The sequence below is a fragment of the Anolis sagrei genome, chromosome 3 (assembly GCF_037176765.1).
Source record: "Anolis sagrei isolate rAnoSag1 chromosome 3, rAnoSag1.mat, whole genome shotgun sequence".
Taxonomy (NCBI): Eukaryota; Metazoa; Chordata; class Lepidosauria; order Squamata; family Dactyloidae; genus Anolis; species Anolis sagrei.
The window spans coordinates 185,525,796-185,539,407 of NC_090023.1; the positions used below are offsets into that span (position 1 = coordinate 185,525,796).

The 13,612-nt window shown below is 38.8% G+C and overlaps 1 protein-coding gene across 6 annotated transcripts in view; it reads right to left on the reverse strand.

Annotated features, from left to right (window-relative positions):
• PLCE1 (phospholipase C epsilon 1) overlaps positions 1-13,612 on the reverse strand; it is a 232,807-nt gene that overhangs the window by 29,886 nt on the left and 189,309 nt on the right. For 5 of the 6 annotated variants that reach the window (XM_067465731.1, XM_067465733.1, XM_067465732.1 and 2 more), the window contains exons 21-26: positions 12,282-12,323; positions 10,906-11,030; positions 8,859-8,976; positions 5,226-5,357; positions 3,061-3,354; positions 2,502-2,665 (exon numbers count right to left, since the gene is read on the reverse strand). In XM_067465731.1, the coding sequence (XP_067321832.1) occupies positions 2,502-2,665; positions 3,061-3,354; positions 5,226-5,357; positions 8,859-8,976; positions 10,906-11,030; positions 12,282-12,323 (875 nt within the window). The remainder of the gene's footprint in view (positions 1-2,501; positions 2,666-3,060; positions 3,355-5,225; positions 5,358-8,858; positions 8,977-10,905; positions 11,031-12,281; positions 12,324-13,612) is intronic. The other variant, XM_060768734.2, reaches the window with a different exon arrangement.

Genomic DNA, 13,612 nt, shown 5'->3' on the forward strand with positions numbered 1-13,612 from the left:
TGAGAACAAATAAATTAATGAATATTGGGTTTCAGAAGTATGATTGTAATGTACACCTCGGGCATGGGCAAACTTTGATCCTCCAGGTATTTTGGACTTCAACTCCCACAATTCCTAACAGCTTACTGGCTGTTCAGCAACAATAGTAGCACATCTACACATACACAGGACTGAAACAGTGATCTTGTAATTTGCTACTTGATCATTTTGATACAGAACAGCAGCTCCTTCTGGCAAGCACCCAAGTGGAAAACTTCCATATGCTTTGACACCAGATGTCCCTTTACCTCCATGCATCAAAATAGAAAGCTTTGTGTCTGAAATCGGTCTCTATACATGCATCTCGGTAACAGCACAAAGTTTTGAAACAGTTAATTAAAATGAGTTGCTGTGGGGGTTTTTTTGGGGGGTGGGGGGGGGGTTGTACAGCCATCTTCCAGTAGCATTCTCTCCTGATATTTTTTAAAAATATTTTTATCAATGAATATTATAAAGTTAAAGAAAGAGTAAAGTTTATACATAAAAAGTGGGAGATCATTGTTGTTGTAAATAGAAAAGTAGGAAAAGAGAGAAGAGTGTTTAAATCATTTTATGTACATGCGGCCAGCCCTTTGTTTGTCTGCCATTATGCTTAGTTCTTACGTTTTGTGTATATTGTTTTATATGCTTTGATGTTTTATATTTTATTGTTATGTTGTTTATTTGATTGTAATTTGTATTTTTATATTGTAATTTTTGGTCGGGCTTGGCCCCATGTAAGCTGCTCCGAGTCCCCTTTGGGGAGATGGTGGCGGGGTACAAATAAAGAAGAAGAAAACCCCCAAAGCAATAATAAAAAAGAGCAAAAAAAGCAAAAGTAGAAAAAATAATAGTAAAAATAAATAAATAAAAGGACCTCCATCTAATCTTCGTCGGTCTGCGGTATCTTTTTCTATGTTTATAGGAAATTATTCATTCCTCCACTGATTCTTCTTTAATTATGGTTTATTCTTTTTCTATAATAATCTCTATTTTCCATTTTTCTATTTTGCTTGCATCTATGGCTGACAAGCAAAATGTCAGGAAAGAATGCTACTGCAGCATGGTCATATAGCCCGAAAAACTCACAGGAACCCAGTGATTCTGACCATGAAAGCCTTCGACAAGTTCAAATCTTTTTTGTCGCTCCCATCTATAATTGTAGGAGTCCCAATACAAACCAAATATCGCATCGTAGCATTAATACTTTAATGGTTCAGGTCCACCTTACTTATCCGACCGCATCTCCTCATACCAACCTGCCCAATCCCTAGGATCATCAGGGGAGGCCCTACTCTCGCTTCCACCACAGTCCCAAATGCGGTTGGCAGAGACAAGAGAGAGGGCCTTTTTGGTGGCCACCCCAAGCCTTTGGAATATCCTCCCAAAGGAAATTAAAACAGCACCCTCTCTTTCCTCCTTCAAAAAGCAGCTGAAAACCTAGACTGAAGTGCCAGGAAGACTATTTTTTCTTGACTGGAGTGAAGTGTAATATGATCTGACAAGACTCCACATTAATGTATATTGTTTTCAAAATGCATATTTATGTTTATTGATTGTTTTATATATGTGTTTTAATGGCTGTTGTTTTGTACTATATTTAATATGTTGGAAGCCACTTTGGGTGCCTTCATTAACTAATAATAAAGATTTATTATTAGTTATTATTATTAATAACTTACTAAAGACAATCTGTGATTGCAAAATATAACAGGACGGTTTATAAGGAAAAATATACATTAACGACAATAAAAAATATAAAACAAAGTATCAGGAATACAGTGATACATTCATTCCTTGACTGAGCTCTTCACTCAAAATGCTTATCTCAAAGTGAATTTTCCCACTGAAATGCTATTAATGCTTTCCACACAAACACCAAATCTCCACCCATTTATCGTTACGTGTTTTTAAATAAGAAAATGTACTTTATAAATAATGAATGATGTATAAATGGACATTCCCATGGAACAATAAAAAGAGAGATCAACCTGCAACACAATGGTAGAAACACAAAATTGTGGCAAGGAAGCACAAAGTGAAGAGGCAGAAGCATCATTTTCTTCATACTACCCTCATTCCAGCCTCTCTCCCTCTCTTGCTCCCTCTCCCTCTCTCTCTTCATGAAAACAAACAAAGCAGGAATAAAAACCACACAAAATCAACTAACCCAAAGTTCCTCAAAACGGACAAGAGCAAAGCAAACAGCAATCTCCCCAAGAGGACAAGAGCATGAGGCATGAAGGCTGCTCCCTTGAAGCTTTATAGCCTTGTACTCTTTCCCTAGCACTCCCTCTGGCGCTAGCTCTTAACTCAAAATGCTGTTCTTATGTCAAAGCAAACCCTGGGCCGAGTGACAAAATGCTCTTATGTTGAGTTGCTCTTAAGTAAAGGTTCCACTGTACTGAAAATACTCTCCTCTGTGCTGCCCAAGTATGCACTATTTTGGTTTATGATCAAGTATGTTATTAGGTTTTACTTACTGTCAGTGAATAAATAGCTGGTTCCAGATTGTCTAAATCTCTTTCTAAAGGACAAAAATGTTGGTACATTGGGCAGTTCCGATCCCACAAGACAGGAGGCTTCAGAACGTATCCACAGCCACCATTTGATTCAAACATTGCTGCATTCAGGTGCAAGGGAAGATCTACAGAGAAGAAGCATATAATAATAATAAATAATAAACCTTTATTTATACCGCGCTACTATCTCCCGGAGGACTCGGTGCGGCTTACAAGCATTTCAATATTTAGATTCTAAGACTAGGAAGGAAGACAACTTGTTAGAAACAGAATTTAATTTTAAAAATTGTTACTTCATGCCAGTTTTGTAAAATTGATTTCATAACAAACAAGGGCACCTGCAAAAATAAAAATGTAAACACTCAACCAATAATAAAGGTGCCAGTTCCATCTTATATTAATTTTAATGATCTAATGATATAAGCATAGCCACACAAGATGTAATTAAAAACAGATAATTTGTTATGTGATGTTTAGTTTGGATATATATTAAACTACTGAAGAATCAGAGTGCCCGTACCATCCGTCTGATAGTTCAGTGCCACTAGCTGTACTCCGTGAAGCCAGAAGAGAAGCGGGTGAGGATTGGAGGAATCAATGCGCGTAGCAGCCGGGTATGTTCTCAAGAGCTGGCAAGTGGTGTGCTGGATCAGCTTCTGAGAGTATCGCCTGCATAGGCGCTTGGCAGCATTTTCATTCAAAGAGGAGATATGATAACATCGAGGAGTCCTGATTATAGAACTGAGAGAAGTCGTAGGGCTAAAAGCAGGAGGACAAGGTTCTTCCCAGTTTTGCCGTGCGCTGTCAAAGGCACCTGGAAAATGAATGGTATTTTCAAATCATACATGCAGAATCCTGTTTCATTTTCCTGTTTTAAAAAAAAATCTACAAGAAGAGGACTGGGTTGTGGCGCAGCTGGTTGGAAGTCAGCTGCATTAAAATCACTACTGATCGAAAGGTCATGAGTCTGAAGCCAGCCCGGGTTCAGTAAGCTCCCAACCATTTGTCTAGCTTGATGCCGACCTTTGCAGCCCAAAAGACAGTTGCATTTGTCAAGTAGGAAATGTAGGTACCGCTTATGCTGGAAAGCGAATTTAACTAATTTATGATGCCATAAAACTCTCCAGCAGCATGCAAAAGAATGAGGAAGTACTCCATCGGTGTCAAAAGTGGATGGTGAAGCGACAGCTCCCCCAGTGGCCTGAATTCAAAGCATACCCTCATGAAGCTGGAAGTTAAATAGCTTCTGTGTGTCTGTCTATATATTTTAGAATATGACAGAAAGGCATGTGATACAACAATTTTGCAGAAACTAAAGAGATGTGGGTTTAGCTCCAAATGTATATGATTCCTGAGCCTTGTGATGGAGGAAAGGAAGAGTATAAATGCCATAGATTATTTTGAAATCATGCATGGACATCTGTACCCATGTATCTAGGGGAGATAAATTCCTAGGCTCTGTTTGTATGTGTAAAACCATGAATTGAAGTGAAGGTCTTCTGACTCAAGAATACCATACTGGATGGCCTAGAAAATACACAGAGAGGGCATATTTTGTCAGCTGTAGACAAATGAAAACATGGATACTATTCCCAATATTCTGTAGTTCATTAAAATAGCAGAAATTAATACAAGACTAAATCCAACTTAACTTTGACCTACTTCAATCAATAGAATTGAAGTTAGTCATGATGACCAACTATCCATTTCAGTGTGGCTATGCTACATAGAGCGAACACTGGATTTACCTCTCATTACAGACATAGGCCCCTTCTACAATGCCATATAATCCAGATTGTCAAAGCAGATAATCCACATTTTCTGCTTTGAACTGGATTATAGGAGTCTACACTGCAATATAATCCAGTTCAAAGTAGATCTGGATTTTATAAGGCAGTGTAGAAGGGGCCTAAGAAATTGGAGGTATCTTCTTCACTCCATCTTTTCTTTGAATCAAATGAACTATTCTCTGCCTAATCTGCCATTTAAGTAGATTTTACTTCTTAAACAAAAGGTTAATGGTAACTGTTACAAAAAGTTAATGGTAGATGGAAAGGAACAGGAATCAACACCAATCTCTTTACCGTGGCTTGGATGTTATGCCCACATTGGCTATTTTGTAGATTTTTTTCTCTCTTTTTAGGCAATTAATTTTTTTATTAGGGTACTATACCGGTCTTGGAGATGCAATTGAAAAATATTTTCATTTTATTATTTCCTTTATGGAAAGACTAAAAGGACTTTTAAGTGAGGAAGGGAAACATCTGCCTAGGTTTGCTCATCTTCCTTTTCCACTAACTTCTTCTCAGAATTAAAAAAAAATATTAACCCTTCCACTGAAATCACAGGGTTCTTTGTTTTGTTTTTTCTGCACACCTTGAACATATAAACCAACCTCATAAGAAAAAAAATGGCCCAAAATATGGCTTTCCAAATGAATAAAACTTAAAACGACTGCATTTCTGTTTCGAGTAATCAAACACTCTTCCAACAGTTCATTACTTCACAGTAGATCCATTCTTTCTAATGAAGTCATTGTAATGGTGGCATTGCTAATGGAAAATTAGACCAAACTTTTGCACGCAGTGCGTGAGTAGCAATGCGTTTGATCTTCAACTGGCAGGTCTGGTATTATGGATTACAGAGCCATTCCCTGCAATTGGTAAGGGAAGATCCCCACTTTACCTTTTCCAGATGCTTTGGCAAGCATTGCTGGTTCCCCAGGGCTCAGTCTTCCAGGATTGTTGCCAAAAATGGACTTCCTGCTCTTTCTTTCTTTCCCTCTGCTAGAGCCAGATGGATTGAGAGTCGACAGGCCTATTTTCATTTGAGAGGGAGAAAGAGACACATAACGAATAGATTCAAAAAAGCATGCAGGATTTTCTGGGACATTTTTTACATTTTAGGTTGACGAGTTTATAGTCTCATATTAATGTCTTATGCTGGAAAACAATAGACTACAACAGAGACATAGTGCAATGCAATACACTGATGTCCCAATCCAACTATTTCTGGAAAATATGGGATGCCCGTGGAGTTCCTTTGCTTTCCAAGGTTTCCACGTCTCATTTACTTTAAATACAGAAGTACGAGTGTCTGCTTTTAATGCTTTATAAATATACTAGCCGTCCCCTGCCACCCGTTGCTGTGGCCCACATGGGGGTTCTGTGTGAGAGGTTTGGTCCAATTCTATCGTTGGTGGGCTTCAGAATGCTCTGTGATTGTAGGTGTACTATAAATCCCAGCAACTACAACTCCCAAATGTCAAGAGTCTATTTTCCCCAAACTCCACATTTGGGCATATTGAGTATTTGTGTAGAGTTTGGTCCAGATCCATCATTGTTTGAGTCCACAGTGATCTCTGGATGTAGGTAAACTATAACTCCAAAACCAAAGGACACTGCCCATCAAACAGTATTTTCTGTTCTTCATAGGAGAAGTGTGTGCCAAGTTTGGTTCAATTCCATCGTTGGTGGGGTTCAGTATGCTCTTTGATTGTAGGTGAACTATAAATCCCAGCAACTACAACTCCCAAATGACAAAATCAATTTTTTGAGTGAAGGACATACATTGGATTGTTAGGTGTCTTGTGTCCAAATTTGGTGTCAAGTCGTCCAGTGGTATTTGAGTTCTGTTAAACCCACAAATGAATATTACATTTTTATTTATATAGATTTGCTAAGGTGTTGAGGCTATATTGCGGCCCTTTTTACACTGCCATATAATCTGGGCTTTGAATTAGACTCTGAGGGTGGTGCTCATCTCCATTTCTAAACCAAAGAGCTGGCATTGTCCATAGATACCTCCAAGGTCAAATGGCTGGCATGACTGCATGGAGCGACATTACCTTTCCACCGGAGCTGTACTTATTGACCTACTCACATTTGCATATTTTTGAACTGCTAGGTTGGCAGAAGGTGGGGCTAACAGTGGGAGCTCACCCCTCTCCCCGGATTTGAATTGCCGACCTTTCAATCAGCAAGTTCAGCAGCTCAGAGGTTTAACCCACTGCACCACCGGGGCAGTGTAGACTCATATAATCCAGTTCAAAGCAGATAATGTGTTTTATCTGATTTGATAATCTAGATTATATGGCAGTGTAGAGGGTGTCTAAAACATCTGGAAGGGGAAATCTGTGAAAACTGATCCATCATCATCATCATCTTGCAGAACCAGAAACAACTCTGGACTCACATGCATTATAATAGCAAGAATGTATTCATATTACTTAGGCCCCTTCTACACTGCCATAGTCAGATTATCAGTTTTGGATTGGATTATACGGCAGTGTAGAAGGGGTCTTGGGTTAGGGTTAGGTTTTAGGAGCCTTCTACACAGCCATATAACCCAGAATATCAAGGCAGAAAATCACACAATATCTGCTTTGAACTGGATTATCTATGTCCATACTGTCATATATTCCAGTTCAAATTAGATATGTGAGATTTCATTCAGCTGTGTGGAAGGGGCCTTAGTTAGGAACAACCAGCTCTTTTTCCTCCAGATGCCCTGACCATGCTTAGGCTGGATCTACACTGCCCTATATCCCAGGATCTGATCCCAAATTATATGCTTTGAACTGGATTATATGAATGTACACTACCAGATAATCTGGTATAAACAGATAATCTGGGATCAGATCCAAGGGATGTGTGGAAGGGGCCTTAGTCACATGTTTAACAGCAATTGAATGGGGACACATTTAAATGAAACTGTATTCTGATATAGGGTGGACCTTATAGAATGAATGCAATGTGACACTTTAACTGCCATAGCTCAATGCAATGGAAACATGGAAGTTGTAGTTTTGCAAGGTCATTTGCCTTCTCGGTCAAGAATACAGGTGTGGCACCAAACTACAACTCCCACTATTCCATAGCATTCAACCATGGCAATGTTGGAGCCACTGTGGCGCAATGGATTAAACCCTTGTGCTGGCTGAACTGCTGACCTGAAGGCCAGGAATTTAAATCTGCGAGATGGGATGAGCTCCCATCTGTCAGCCCCAGCTTCCCATGCAGGGACATGAGAGAAGCCTCCCACAGGATGGTAACACATCTGGGCATCCCCCGTCCTTACAGATGGCAAATTCTCTCACACCAGAAGTGACTTACAGTATATTCTAAATTCGCTTCTCACACTATTAAAAAAAAGCCATGGCAATAAAAATTGTGTTATACTGAAATCAATTATATACTGTAGATACACCCATACTAATAATAATAATAATACATTATAAATAAATATTTTATGTTATATGTAATATTACTTAAGCCCCCCCCCCCCCCCCGAAATTCTCATGGTGGTCTGCGAAAAGGCCTTACTGGTACATTATTTAAACTGTTATGTTTATTCATATCATGATCTGATCACCATACTCAATATATCCCATATGCATGGGGGTATTGGGGTAACAATACAAAAGTTTTGCTAGGGTAGACCCTCTTTCACTCAGACACAGCCCCCCCCCCCCCGAATCAAAATCCTGGCTACGAGCCTGATGCTAATAATATAATATATTGTATGTATATATATCTTGTAAGCCGCTCTGAGTCCCCTTCGGGGTGAGAAGGGCGGCATATAAATGTCGTAAATAAATAAATAGCTAGTAGCAAAAGGGACATACGCTGATCAGCATGTTGCCAAACATCCCATTGTAAACATTTTCTTTTGAGATCAGGTCCTCCAATGACAAAACTGACAAAAATGCTTTAAGGTAGAATTATTATCACAATAAGTTACGTAACATACTCTGCAGTATTTCACTACAAAAAAAAGATAATGTAAGCTTTCATTTTTCTATGCAACAAAATTAAACTCTTTAACTTTTCCTCTCATACTTCTGTAAATCAGTTTAATTCTTGCTTTGGGCCATTTTCCTTCTACAACCCATCCATTGTTTCATGGCTGATGGCCCAGTCTCCACATGTTGTCTATTCTTACTCCACTCCAATTTCCTGCTTGTGCTTCTACTCCAATCTAATCACACTCTTTCAGTTCCTCTACTGGGTGGTAGCCAGTCTTTACTGAAAGGAATAGTTGTCTTGTGGATGTGTGTGTGTATTTGAGATAGAGAAAAAAATAGGGAGCAGAGAAGCAAATCTTTGCCTGGAAAGAATGCATCTGGCAAGTGAAGATACAGGATAAAGACCCGCTTTAGAGAAAGAAATGTGGCCTACCTAATTTCCCATAGACTAAGCATTCTTTACTCAAAAAAACCTGGCATCTCAGGTGGCTTGGATTCTCCAAAGCCAAAATGAGCCTTAACTAACATTCAAACCAAACAACAATCACTAGCAATCAGAATCATATACTTACCAGGGAATTTCACAGCTTGACAGTAGATGACAAGATCGGACAGTTCAGGTGCTATCTGTCTACTTTCTTTTTTATTTTGAGAGAGATAGAATTCTTCACCTAATTCCATGTCGTAAACCTGTGGTCAATTCAAGTGAAGGGAAAAAAGTTGTCATCATAATTAATATATTTTCCAAACTGCAGTTTAACATTTATATTAAAATTAAAAACTATGGATACGACATTTTATCATTTCCTTTCCTTAAGGAGTCGCGGTGGTGAAATGGGTTCAACCCGTATGCCGGCTGAGCTGCTGACCTGAAGGCTGGCAGTTTGAATCTGGGAGACAGGTGAGCTCCCATCTGTCAGCTCTAGCTTCCCATGGAGGGACATGAGAGAAGCCTCCCATAGGATGGTAAAACATCTGGGAGTCCCCTGAGCAACATCCTGGCAGAAGGTCAATTATCTCACACCAGAAGCGACTTGCAGTTTCTCAAGTCACTTCTGACATGAAAAAAATTTTCCTTGGCTTCTCTCTGGCCATTTTTAGCACCATGAAAATCAGGCCAACAGTGAAAGAACAGTAACACTGCAGATTACAGTGGTGGCCATTAGAGGCAGGGCACAATAGGATCAAGAAAACCAATACAATTTCGCAGTGTAAAGCTGGATCTACACTGCCCTATATCCCAAGATTTGATCCCGCATTATCTGCTTTGTACTATATTATATGAGTCTACACTGCAATATAATCCAGTTCAAAGCAGATAATCAATTTTCTCCGCTGTTTTGCTTTCGCAGCCAAACAGAAAATGGCACAGGATGGAGTATCAATTTAATATATGATTACCATCTATACTCGAGTATAAAACAAGTTTTCAGCCCCTTTTTAGGATGAAAAAGCCCCCCTTGGCTTATACTCGAACCAAAGTGATTTATTATTTAACTGAGTTATTATTATTATTATTATTATTACATTTATTATTTTACTCTATTTATTACTATTATTACATTTATTGTTTCACTCTATTTATTATTAGTATTGTTATTATTACATTTATTATTTTACTCTATTATTATTAGTACATTATTTTACTCTATTATTATTGTTATTATCACATTTACATTATTTTACTCTATTGTTATTTTTATTACATTTATTATTTTACTCTATTAGTAGTAGTAGTACATTTATTATTTTACTCTATTATTACTGTTATTATTACATATTAATTATTTTCCTCTATTATTATTATTACATTTATTATTTTACTCTCTTTATTATTATTGGGAGAATACGTAAGCACATTTACATTGAAGAAGGTTAGAATAATGGTTTAATCAGAGTTGGACGGTCTTATCATAAACTAGCTGTCCCCTGCCACGCGTTGCTGTGGCCCAGTCTGTGTATATGTGTTTTGTATGTATATATATGCATATATGTGTGTGTATTTGTATATATGTGTATATATGTGTGTTTATATATATGTGTGGTTTTGCGCATGCACTGTAATGTATTTTTTACTTTTTGGTTTTTTAAGTCCCTTCTGTTGTGTTTTTCAGTAGGTTTTTTTAGCAATGGTCACTTGTTGGCGATGGTCACTTGATAGGTGTATTGTGTCCAAGTTTGGCATCAATTCATCCAGTGGTTTTTGTGTTATGTTAATCCCACAAACGAACATTATATTTTTATTTATATAGATTCAAAACATTTAACTTACCGATGCCTCAATTAATGTATTTCTAATTGATATCTATTTTTATTTTGAAATTTACCAGTAGCTGCTGCATTTCCCATCCTCGGCTCATTCCCAATATGTTTTCCCAGATTTTTGTGGTAAAAAGAGGTGCCCTGGCTTATATTCAGGTTGGCTTATACTCAAGTATATACGGGTATTTCATATAATGCACGTTTACTGTTCTCTGCATACAGTTGACCTTTGCCTACCAAAGCTGAAGCTACAATAAACAGGCCTGAATAGTTTTCAGCTTGTTAATAAATTCCAGTTATAGATTGCAAGTCATCCTCAATATGGATATAAATCTGGGGGGGGGGGATAAGTATTACCTTTCCTTTATTATTGTATATGGCACTATCCATCTTCTTGATTCTTTTGGCAGTTTCTTCGCTGTACTCAAACTGGAGCTTATCGATGGTTAACTTATTCTCAGGTCGGTCTTCTAGGATATTATCTGGAAAGTAAACATCATCTGACTAAAAGAGTGGAAAAGTCAAAGTAAAATGGAATATTTTTTTGACAAAGCTCCCGTTTTCAATCTAAATAATGAAGTATTATTTTAACTAAGCCAATTATAATTTTAATTACTCCAAACTAGTATCCTCTGGATATACTGGGAAGTCATACAACCCCTCTTTCTGCTTTGGTCAGACCACACCTGGAATACTGTGTCCATTTCTGGGCACCACAATTGAAGGGAGATGTTGACCAGCTGGAATGTTTTCAGAGGAGAGTGACTAAAATGATCAAAAAACTTTAGAACAAGCCCTATGAGGACTGGCTTAAAGAGCTGGGCATGTTTAGTCCGAAGAAGAGAAGGCCGAGAGGAGACATGATGAGGGCCATGTATAAATATGTGAGGGGAAGTCATAGGGAGCAGGGAGCAGGCTTGTTTTCTGCTGTCCTGGAGACAAGGACGTGGAACAATGCCTTCAAACTACAGGACAGGAGATTCAAACTGAACATTAGGAAAAACTTTCTGACTGTGAGAGGTGTTCAGCAGTGGAACTCTCTGCCCCGGACTGTGGTAGAGGCTCCTTCTTTGGAAGCTTTTAAACAAAAGGCTGGATGGCCATCTGTTGGGGGTGCTTTGAATGCGATTTTCCTGCTTCTTGGCAGGGGGTTGGACTGGATGGCCCATGAGGTGTCTTCCAACTCTATGATTCTATGATATTGGACTTCAACTCCCAGAATCCCCTGATGAGCATAGCTGAGAGCAGTTGCCTAACAAATCTGCAAACTACAAAAATTGTTGTAACTCATCTTTTTCGGTTAAGCAGATTATGAACCTTTCCCTCTTTAAAAATAGTGGAACAATACATCAAATTGTATTTATTTTAGCAATATTTCCTGCCACAAACTTAGTTCTAGCACATACAACACTTATTTGCAACCGAGGTGTGGCACAGGGGAGTGACAAGGAACTAAAGTGCTTACTAAAAACTTCACACTGATCCATCTCAATTCATAACCAAGCAAGAAACTAGCCAGCCTACATAACTTGTGACTCAATGAACTACGCAGTATAGCACATGCAAATATTGTGATTCCCAAAAAAAGAAAATCATGATAAATGGCTGAAATGCTACACTGTGTTTCATGAACACGTGAAGGTATGCATTCAAAATATGCACTACAGGATGTTTTTGAAATGCAGTGCAGAAATCCATGCAGTTACGGACACTTGACCAAATGGCCTTTTTACCTTCCTGGCTGTTAGGAGCAGGAGAAGCATTAAGGACATCAGCTAGAGGAGAACAGAGTCAGAAAGGGAATAAGAGTAAAGGAAATTAGGAAATAGAGCCAGAGAAATGAGAATTACATTAGGACGATGTCATTAAACTATCAACTTGTCACGAGCACCTGCGGAATTGCTCCAGGGAAGCAACTCTGGAAATGCTATTAAGACACAATTTAAAGGGAAGGAGTCGGATTTTGTAGAAGGCAACCGATTCCAGATGATCCCAATACTCAGCTGACTTTATAATGTGAGTAATTAGAAAACTTGTTTGAAGAAGGAAATCAGATATTACATGTCTTTCAAATCTAGAGAAAATATATATTAACAGATTTTTTTTTCGTGTCAGAAGCGACTTCAGAAACTGCAAGTTGCTTCTGGTGTGAAGAATTGGCCGTCTGCAAGGATGTTGCCCAGGGGACACCTGAATGTTTTGATGTGTTACCATCCTTGTGGGAGGCTTCTCTCATGTCCCCGCATGGGGAGCTGGAGCTGACAAAGGGAGCTCATCCACGCTCTCCCTGGATTCGAACCTATGACCTGTCGGTCTTCAGTTGCAGTAAAATTACTACTGACTGAAAGGCCATGGTTCGAAACCCAGAGGGAGCTCATCCACGCTCTCCCCAGACCTGTCGGTCTTCAGCTGCATTAAAATTACTACTGACTGTAAAGGCCATGAGTTCGAAACCAGCCCAGGTCGGAATAAGCTCCTGACCATTTGTCTAGCTTGCTGTTGACCTTTGCAGACAATTTGTCTAGCTTGCTGTTTGACCTTTGCATCTGTCAAGTAGAAAAATTAGGTACCGCTTATGCGTGGAGGCTAATTTAACTAATTTACAATGCCATAAAACTCTCCAGCAGTGTGCAAAGGAATGAGGAAGTACTCCATCGGTGTCACAAGTGGATGGTGAAGCGATAGCTCCCCCATTGGCTGGAATTTGAAGCATACCCTCATGAAGCTGGAAAGTTAAATAGCCTCTGTGTGTCTGTCTATATATATATATTGTGTGTCTATGGCATTGAATGTTTGCCATGTATATATGCACTGTGATCCGCCCTGAGTCCCCTGCACGATGAGAAGGGTGGAATATAATTTAAGACGCCATAAAACTCTCCAGCAGTGTGCAAAGGAATAAGGAAGTACTCCATCGGAATGAGGAAGTACTCCATCAGTGACACAAGTGGATGGTGAAGTGACAGCTCCCCCAGTGGCTGGAATTTGAAGCATACTTTCACGAAGCTGGAAAGTTAAATAGCATCTGTGTGTCTGTCTATATATATTGTGTGTCTATGGCATT